The 9,539-nt window shown below is 36.4% G+C and overlaps 1 protein-coding gene across 2 annotated transcripts in view; it reads left to right on the top strand.

Annotated features, from left to right (window-relative positions):
* LOC107612250 (pleiotropic drug resistance protein 3-like) overlaps nucleotides 1–7,678 on the top strand; it is an 8,765-nt gene extending 1,087 nt beyond the window's left edge. Inside the window, exons 2-22 of one of the 2 annotated variants that reach the window (XM_016314050.2) lie at nucleotides 1,097–1,220; nucleotides 1,308–1,393; nucleotides 1,514–1,598; nucleotides 1,914–2,073; nucleotides 2,160–2,236; nucleotides 2,319–2,372; nucleotides 2,475–2,565; nucleotides 2,652–2,953; nucleotides 3,031–3,626; nucleotides 3,716–3,876; nucleotides 3,955–4,058; nucleotides 4,167–4,317; nucleotides 4,408–4,619; nucleotides 4,719–5,051; nucleotides 5,149–5,439; nucleotides 5,708–5,791; nucleotides 5,874–6,007; nucleotides 6,228–6,455; nucleotides 6,634–6,805; nucleotides 6,899–7,153; nucleotides 7,311–7,678. In XM_016314050.2, coding sequence (XP_016169536.1) covers nucleotides 1,097–1,220; nucleotides 1,308–1,393; nucleotides 1,514–1,598; nucleotides 1,914–2,073; nucleotides 2,160–2,236; nucleotides 2,319–2,372; nucleotides 2,475–2,565; nucleotides 2,652–2,953; nucleotides 3,031–3,626; nucleotides 3,716–3,876; nucleotides 3,955–4,058; nucleotides 4,167–4,317; nucleotides 4,408–4,619; nucleotides 4,719–5,051; nucleotides 5,149–5,439; nucleotides 5,708–5,791; nucleotides 5,874–6,007; nucleotides 6,228–6,455; nucleotides 6,634–6,805; nucleotides 6,899–7,153; nucleotides 7,311–7,589 — 3,979 coding nt within the window. In that variant the 3' untranslated portion in view covers nucleotides 7,590–7,678. Of the gene's footprint in view, nucleotides 1–1,096; nucleotides 1,221–1,307; nucleotides 1,394–1,513; nucleotides 1,599–1,913; nucleotides 2,074–2,159; nucleotides 2,237–2,318; nucleotides 2,373–2,474; nucleotides 2,566–2,651; nucleotides 2,954–3,030; nucleotides 3,627–3,715; nucleotides 3,877–3,954; nucleotides 4,059–4,166; nucleotides 4,318–4,407; nucleotides 4,620–4,718; nucleotides 5,052–5,148; nucleotides 5,440–5,707; nucleotides 5,792–5,873; nucleotides 6,008–6,227; nucleotides 6,456–6,633; nucleotides 6,806–6,898; nucleotides 7,154–7,310 lie in introns of those variants that run through there. The other variant, XM_021102900.1, reaches the window with a different exon arrangement.

The raw sequence follows: 9,539 nt of genomic DNA, 5'->3' as shown, positions 1-9,539 counted from the left end.
GATACTTTTTAAAATATCTTCTCTTTATCTCTTGATTTTGAATTTTTTTTATAAGATATTTTTCAAAAAATCTTTTTTCGAAAAACTACACTAATAAAAAATAAAGTCGACTAGGGGCGTATATAGTCCAATCAATTCAAAAATTTCGCTCAGATTCGAACACTTTTACTTTCGGAGCTAATTTGGTATAATTTTACTGAGTTTAGAATTAGATAAGAGTCTTAAAAACACATCTGGTCATTATTTAGAGTCGGATCCGGATCAGAATTAAGACGAACTTAGCTTCAGCCACCCCATGTGTATCCTAAAGAGACTAAAAAAGGTAATATATGTTTTAAATTAATTCTAATATTATATTATATTAATTATAAGCTTATTGTTTTATTTTTAATCACACCTGTTGAATTAAAAAATAAATTAAAGAAACATGAAATTAGAATTTATGGATAAATCCAAGTTCAAATATGGATATCAACTTTTCGATAACAAGTATATTTCTTCTTTTTTATAAATAAGTGCATCATAACTTTTTGATAAAAAATTTATCAAGATTTGAACATCATTGATTTAAACCTAATTTTAGTATGATCTGAAAATAATAAGATTTCATCGGATTTAAGAACGAATATGAGTCTTAAAAATAGACCGATCACTATTTAAGATTGGGTTCAAATAAAAATAAACCTAACTTCGTCCGACTCATATACACCTTTAGACTCGACAAAATACTGAAATAGTATCCGTCAAGTCAACTCATTTAACTAGTTTAAATAGACAGAATTTTTGTCACTAACTAACCTTTTTAATTTATTCGTTTTGAGAATTAATCTGTTTAAGTCTTTTTAACAGCTCATTTTCACATACCTAATTTTAAAGATAAAAGTGTGTTCGTTTAAGTCAGATAAACAAATTGGCCTAATATATTTAGTTTATTTTGACTACTCTAACTATATCCTGTACATATATGTAAATACGGTTAAAATAATATTAAAAAACCAATATTATAAAAGCTAATTTAAATCAAATACTATAATATGTTGGTTTTCAAAATTTTATGATTAGGTTAATATATTTTTATTTCATCTTTGGTTTGAAGAGTTGGTATTAAGTTACCCACTGTGGAAGTGAGGTACCAAAATCTTACTGTGGAAGCGGAGTGTCAGGTTGTTAAGGGCAAGCCGATACCTACTTTGTGGAACACCCTTAAGGGGTGGATCATTGTAAGTAACATCTCTAAATATATATAACTTCATTTTACACTTCATGCTTTTCTAACTTCTAACATTCTTTTCTTTTGGTGGGAAAAGGATGCATGTAAATTGTTAATCCTACGATCTCAAAAATCCCGGATAAGTATAATCAAAGATGCCAATGGCATCATTAAGCCTGGAAGGTATGTTTATTGCTTACAAAGTTAAGTAGTGCCAGTGAACTTTGATAATCAGTATTCAGTAACATAAATCATAACATGATCGTACTAGTGCTTTGTTTTCAATGCTTGATTCTCTTACAGGATGGCCTTATTGCTTGGCCCTCCAGGAAGTGGTAAAACAACACTATTGTTGGCTCTGGCAGGGAGACTTGACCATTCTCTCAAGGTTTTCTATCTCTAGGCTTTTTTCTTGACTAATTTTCTCTATAATAATTGCCTAATTGTTGTTTGAAAGTGGCATGTGCTTGCCATATTGAATCTTTCAAGCATTGCTTCATTAATTTGTCATAGCATTTTTTTTGTCTGCTAATATATAGTACCACAAAGGAATGAATTATGAATGAGGTGGAATGAAGCTCAATAGTTGACAGTTTCTATTTAATTTATTTGACATTTCAAAATGTGATAACTTGTTTAAATTAAAATGGATCTTTTGCATGCTTGTTCTATTTTCACATGCATTCTATGTGTTTTTTAATAGGTAAAAGGGGAAATTTCTTACAATGGACACCCACTAGAAGAATTCATTCCTCAAAAATCCTCAGCTTATGTAAGCCAATATGATCTACATATTCCAGAGATGACAGTTAAGGAAACACTTGATTTCTCGGCACGTTGTCAGGGTGTAGGAATCAAAGATGGTAGGTAACTAAATTTCCAAAAGAAAAAAGAAAAACATGTTTAGTTAAACTGGCTTGAGTGATCTTTTGTTTTCCTTGTATGAAAGAGCTTCTGAAGGAAGTAAGCAGAAGAGAGAAAGAAGCAGGAATAATGCCAGACCGTGATTTGGATGCATATATGAAGGTACAACACCCCACATCTTTAATTTTTCCACCTCCAAATCTTGTTGGAGAAGATAGTCTGACTGAAAAATTTTTCATTACAGGCGACATCAGTGAAGGGATTGAAGAGCACTCTTCAGACAGACTACATTTTAAAGGTGGCATACAATTTTTCTCCATGGATTTAGAGTTTTAGTAGCTCATATCTTGATAATTTGTTGCTGGTTTTTTGACTAATTGACTATTAAAATGCCTTACAGATCCTTGGTCTCGATGTCTGTGCCGACACATTGGTTGGAGATCCTATAAGAAGAGGCGTATCTGGTGGTCAAAAGAAAAGGTTAACAACAGGTATCGGTAGTATACTCTATTGCAATCATTTGATTATAACTTGATGTATGAAGTGGACATGATCCTGACTTTGGTGCATGATGAAGGAGAAATGATGGTTGGACCAACAAGAGCTCTCTTTATGGATGAAATATCCAATGGCTTAGACAGTTCCACTACTTTCCAAATAATCTCCTGTCTCCAGCATATGGTGCATATCACAGATGCAACTGCTTTGATTTCGCTTCTTCAGCCAGCACCAGAGACCTTTGATCTCTTTGATGACATTGTCCTAATGGCAGAAGGGAAAATCGTGTACCACGGTCCACGTGATTGTGTAGTTGAGTTCTTTGAGGACTGTGGGTTCCAGTGTCCACCACGAAAAGGCACTGCTGACTTTCTTCAAGAGGTATATAAGTTAAGTTTAATCTTAATTGTATTTTCCTTTATAATTTCATAATGATTTGAAATGTTTGTTAAAACCAGGTTATCTCTAGAAACGATCAAGCACAGTATTGGAGCAGAGCAGAAGAACCTTACATCTATGTTACTACTGAACAGTTCATTGAGAAGTTTAAGCATAGTTCATTTGGCAAAAAGATGGAGGAGGAGATCTCAAAGCCATTTGACAAGTCTCAGAGCCATAAGAATGCTCTCGCCTTTAGAAAATACTCATTAACAAAGTGGGAATTGTTTAAGGCTTGCATAATGAGGGAGTTTCTTCTGATGAAAAGGAATTCTTTTGTCTATGTATTCAAGTCAACGCAGCTTGTGATTGTTGCATCTATAGGAATGTCTGTTTTCATTCGGACACGAATGTCTGTTGATGCGCTTCATGGGAATTATTTCATGGGGTCGTTATTCTATTCACTCATCATACTTTTCAGTGATGCATACCCAGAACTTTCTATGACAATATCAAGACTTTCAGTGTTCTACAAACAGAAAGAGTTGTGCTTTTATCCTGCTTGGGCCTATTCAATCCCTTCAGCTGTTCTCAAGATTCCACTTTCATTGTTGGAATCTTTCATTTGGACTGCACTTACTTATTATGTTATTGGTTACAGCCCTGAGATTGGCAGGTTGGTACACAATAGAAAGCTAATTTTATTCTTCAATTTCTTGCATTATTGTAACAACGTTTCAACTAGTGTTCAAATTTTTCTTTCAGGTTCTTTCGCCATTTCCTCCTCCTATTCACTTTTCACATGTCATCAATATCGATGTTCCGATTTGTTGCCTCAGTTTTCCAAAATGTGGCTGCTGCTATGACAGCTGGAACTCTGACCATACTATATGCTTTACTATTTGGTGGCTTCATTCTCCCAAAGCGTGAGAATCTAGGACTCTTGAATTTTGAGCGGATATTTTTTGTTCAAATGATAATTCTTAGCTGCTTTTTTGTTCTAGCCTATATGCCATCTTGGTTGCGGTGGGGATTTTGGATTTCTCATTTGTCATATGGAGAGTTGGCTGTGATGGTAAATGAATTTCTTGCTCCTAGGTGGCAAAAGGTAATACTATATTGAAACTTAAGTTTGTATAAGTTTCTTTTGATAACAAATATTCCTCAACTTTATTGTCTAGAAAATGTGAGTCTGGTTTTGTTTTTCTTAATGAAGATGTCTGCAAACACAACATTGGGTCACCAAATAATGGAAAGTCGTGGTCTCAACTTTGATGGCTACTTTTACTGGATATCCGTTGGTGCCTTACTTGGGTTCACAGTTCTGTTTAACACAGCTTTTACGTTGGTCTTGTCTTTCTTCAAGGGTAAGTTACTTTCTCGTAGCTTATTTGGGGCATGTTTCATGTTAACTATATTTTTATTCATTAAACTTCACTTTGGCATTCTACTCTTAGCTCCTTCACGTTCTTGCGCTCTTATATCTTCCGACAAGCATTCAGAGATACAAGGAAATCAAGAAAACAATGGTAACTTTGCCGGAAACAGCACTCCAGTTGAAAGTACAACAGAACCAGAAAAAGGTCAGCACTCAGGAGGAATGGTTCTGCCTTTCCAGCCACTAACATTAGCATTCCGTGATGTGCAGTACTATGTTGACCCTCCTATGGTACTCTTCATGATTGAGTTCCACTTAGTTGTTACTTACAAAATAAGTTACATTTGTCTCCATGGACATGGTTGTATAATCACATCATTTTGAGTGTAGGAAATGAGAAACCAAGGATTTTGTAAGAAGCAGCTTCAGCTTCTTTGTGATGTTACAGGTTCATTGAGACCAGGCATCTTAACATCCCTGATGGGAGTCAGTGGCGCGGGGAAAACAACTTTATTGGATGTTCTTTGTGGAAGAAAAACTGGAGGTACTATAGAAGGGGATGTTAGAATTGGTGGCTATCCAAAGGTTCAAGAAACATTTGCAAGGATCTCAGGTTACTGCGAACAAAATGACATTCATTCTCCAAATATAACAGTAGAAGAATCCGTGATGTTTTCTGCTTGGCTTCGGCTTCCTCCTCAGATTGATGCAAAAACTAAATCTGTACAAGTTTCTTCTTAAAGCAGCATAATATTTCTGTGACATTGAACTTGTTTATTGGATTGGATTTCATTCATTTCCTCTAATAATCATTTCTCAGGAATTTGTAAAGGAAGTCCTTCATACTATTGAGCTCGATGGGATCAAAGATTCCTTAGTAGGCTTGCCAAATGTTAGTGGATTGTCAACCGAGCAAAGAAAACGGCTGACCATAGCCGTTGAGCTTGTTGCTAATCCTTCAATCATATTTATGGATGAACCAACTTCGGGTTTAGATGCAAGGTCAGCTGCAGTTGTTATGAGAGCAGTGAAGAATGTTGTTAGAACAGGAAGAACTGTCACATGCACCATTCACCAGCCTAGTATTGATATATTTGAGTCATTTGATGAGGTATGCTGACCCTTATGTATGTTTCGAATTGTTTTCTAATCATATTACTGTGTGTTGAAATATCATAAAAGGCTCGATTAGTACTCTTGGTTTTAGCAATATCTCTGACAGATATTTCTATTGTTAATGAAGCTGTGTGTTTTCAATATTCTCCTAGCAATTTAGCATGAAAGATGCCACAGTATATAGTTTTGATATCTTTCAAAGTAGGTATGTTGTAGATTCATGAATGTACTAATTTAAGGTTCTTGTCTTCTGTTACCTTAAGCTAATTCTCATGAAAACTGGAGGATGCATAATCTACTCCGGCCCACTCGGACAGAACTCAAGTCAGGTTATTGAATACTTCGAGGTCAGTTTGATCTTACTCTTCAGGAAAGAAGTTATGGATTGCAAAATCTTGTTTTACATTCTTGCAACTTGTTTTCGTACAGAGTATACCAGGGGTGCCAAAGATTAAAGACAACTATAATCCATCGACATGGATGCTAGAGGTAACTTCAGGTTCTGCAGAAGTTGAGCTCGGAGTAGATTTTGCCCAAATTTATAGGGAGTCGACTTTATATAAGTAAGTTATTCAAATAATTTTGTTATGTGCAACTAATTGAGACTTGAGAGTATCATTTTACTTCCTAGTACAAATAAAATTGCAGTAATATATAAATGATTAGCATCAACATATTAGTGAATAATTTGACTTTTTTAAAAAAAATTCGAAAACTGTCTTGGAGAAAACTACTTTTTATATGTTTTTTCTCTTTTGAGAATTCTTATTCATGTGAGTGCAGGCAGAACAAAGAGTTAGTTGAACAATTAAGTTCACCAGCTCCTGGTTCCAAAGACTTGCATTTTCCTTCTCATTTCCCACAAAATGGTTGGGAACAGTTTAAAGCATGCTTATGGAAACAACATTTGTCATACTGGAGAAGCCCTTCATACAACTTGATGCGCATAATTTTTGTAATTGCTGCATCCCTTCTGTTTGGGGCAGTATTCTGGAAGAAAGGAAAGAACATGTTAGTGAGCATAATTCTACTTAATATATTTTCCTAATAGATCATGTTTTCTTCTTTCTCAAAAACAGATTTCTGCTATCAGCATTCTTTAGATATTTGGTGTATTTATTTAGGAACTGATTTTGATGCAATATTAGTGGTAAAAAGTTTACTTCATTTCTGCTTGTTTCCTTTACAGAGACAACCAGCAGGACTTGTTCAATGTATTTAGTTCAATGTTCATTGCTGTTTTCATCTTTGGGATAAATAACTGCTCATCAGTTTTGCCGCTCGTGGCAACAGAGCGCACCGTTTTGTATCGCGAAAAATTTGCTGGAATGTACTCTCCGTGGGCCTATTCATTTGCACAGGTTCACCATTCATGTTCTGTTCATTTTCCTTTCTTAATTGGAAAAAGACGTTGACACCATAAACCATTTTTCCATTTTTTTCATGTGTTGTAGGTGATAATTGAGGTTCCCTATTTGTTGACTCAAGCTGTTCTATATATCATAATCACATACCCTATGATTGGGTACCATTGGTCTGTATACAAAATATTTTGGTCATTGTACAGCATGTTCTGCAACCTGCTATACTTCAATTACCTAGGAATGTTCATTGTTTCAATCTCACCAAATGTTCAAGTTGCTTCCATTGTGTGTTCTTCTGCTTACACCATGCTCAATTTGTTTTCTGGCTACATTGTGCCACGTCTGGTAAGTTTTATTCGAACCGAGACCTCTTGGTTTGAGTATAAGATGCTTACCATTTTGACTAATCTCATATTTGTTACAATTAGTCAATTTTACATATTTAATAAATAAAATGGTAGATTATTAGTACCTCTTGTGATTGTTGCTTTCCTCATTGCAGCAAATTCCAAAGTGGTGGATTTGGATGTATTATCTATGCCCAACATCGTGGGCACTGAATGGGTTGCTTACTTCACAATATGGAGATATAAACAAAGTGATATCAGTAACAATATTTAAAGATGCAGAAACCAAAACAATTGCTGAATTTTTAAGAGACTACTATGGTTTTCACCATGATTTGTTAGGTGTAACTGGTCTACTTCTCATTGTATTCCCTGTTATATCTGCCCTTCTATTTGCATACTGCATTGGACACCTCAACTTCTTGAGGAGGTAAAATCGTTTTGTAGAGTGCCCTGTAGAACATATGTCACAATATGTAAATCATTTGATCAATAAAATTTTATTCTTGTATTTTTGACTTTCTGTACAATATTTGTTAAGGGTATCTTTTGATATGCTTTCCCTATTGTTTGCTCCGACCACAACATAAACTGATTATAAAATTTTATTTGGTTTTTTATTTAATTGATGTATTTTTAAAATTTTTGTATATTTATTTATAATTTTATATATTATTTTATTATAATTTGATTCTTTTATTTGACCAAAGTTGAACTAATTGAATTTTGAAAGTACTGAATCAATAACTAAAACAATTTGACCATATATATGTATAATAAAAAATTAAGAATGGAACTTATTACAAATTGAAGAAATAAAAAGAAACAAGCAAAGACACAAATAAAGACAAACTAAGAGTTAATAGTTAAAATAGTCCCTGAAAGATATCTCGATCTCCATTTTCATCCCTGAAAGAATAAATTAACCGAATTCGTCCCCAAAAGATAACTAACTTGGTCTAGGGATGTCAACGGGGCAGGAAGGGGGCGGGAGATGCCTCCCTGCTCCCCATCCCCGCCCCCAGGTTTACTCCCCGTTCTCGTCCCCATTCCCCATAGGGCCCCATTTTTTGCGGAGACCCCATTTCCCATCTCTCTGATAGTTCTAAATGACAAGATAGTGACTTCTTACAAAATAATGCAGTGGGAGACGCCACGGCGAGTCAGAGCACAGAGCAGTGGATGAGATGGGGGACGTGACAGTAGAGAGGAAAATAGACACGACGACAGAGTTATGGAAAGGAACGTCATGAATATAGAGAACGACGCGGTGAGGGTGATGGAACGGTGAAGGGTGACAATGCTATGAGACAAGAGAGTAGCGAGGGAGTAGCTGCAGAGAGGTTGGATGGAGTATGGACGACGCTAGGGATCTATGAATTGAAGAAGGGTTATGCAAATGAGGATTAGGAATTATGGCATGTGAAATGACTAAAAAACATATATGAGAAATAAACTATTAAGGACAATTAAATAAATTTATAAATTTCGGGGATTAGCGGGGATGGGGCAGGGATTCCCGCTCGGGTCTCCGTGCCTGTCTCGGGGAAATTTTGTCCCCCGTCCCGATCCCCACAGGAAAAATTCTCCACAATCGGATCCCTATTCGGGGCAGTCCCGCAGGGATCCCCCGTCTCGGGGAGTTTTGCCATCTTGGTCACGTTCATCCTTCCGTTAGTTTCTTTACTAACAGTGCTAATAGAGAATGACGTGGCAGTTACATTTTTTTTTTAGTTAAAACCTAAAACTAAGCAAGCCCAAACCCGGAAAAACGAACCCTAACCACTACCCGACCCGATTTCCTACTAAAACTCCCTCACTGATCGTCTTCTCCTGCTCTTTCATAGTGGAACATTATGCCAATCCTCCATAGCAATGGCTCTACCGCCACTGCCTCGGTTACGATTGGTCCTGGCGCCGCTGATGACTCTACTTTCGTTGCCTCCACCCATGTCTCTACTCCCGCTACCGATGCCTCTGCTCGCACTGCTGCTGCTGACGCCTCTGTTGCCACCGATGATGCTGGTGCGATCTCCGAAGTTGGCTCCCATCTCTGCTTCACTTCTGCTGTCACACTTACACAGTAGCTATGCTTCGAACTCCTCCATGCGAAGAAGGAAGAACGATGAGGCAAGTGTCTTGTGAAATACCCCAGATGGAGATGACACCATTGTCCTGACCGGAGACGACGGATTCGAATTGAAGCTACCCAAGAGGGTGGTGTGAGCTAATTCGAGAATCCAGATTTATTATCACTGCTTGTCTTGTTCTCTTCTGGTTCTGCCTAACCCCACTTCTTCGTCCATATATCCACTTCCCATTGATAAATCAAGAGAAGAGTGAGACAACTTCCCAATTGATGAAACAAAATTCTTGTTTTTGGC

Source organism: Arachis ipaensis, chromosome B01 (assembly GCF_000816755.2).
Source record: "Arachis ipaensis cultivar K30076 chromosome B01, Araip1.1, whole genome shotgun sequence".
Classification (NCBI taxonomy): Eukaryota; Viridiplantae; Streptophyta; class Magnoliopsida; order Fabales; family Fabaceae; genus Arachis; species Arachis ipaensis.
Note: the sequence above shows the minus strand (reverse complement) of the source record. Positions and strands in the feature narration are given on the sequence as shown.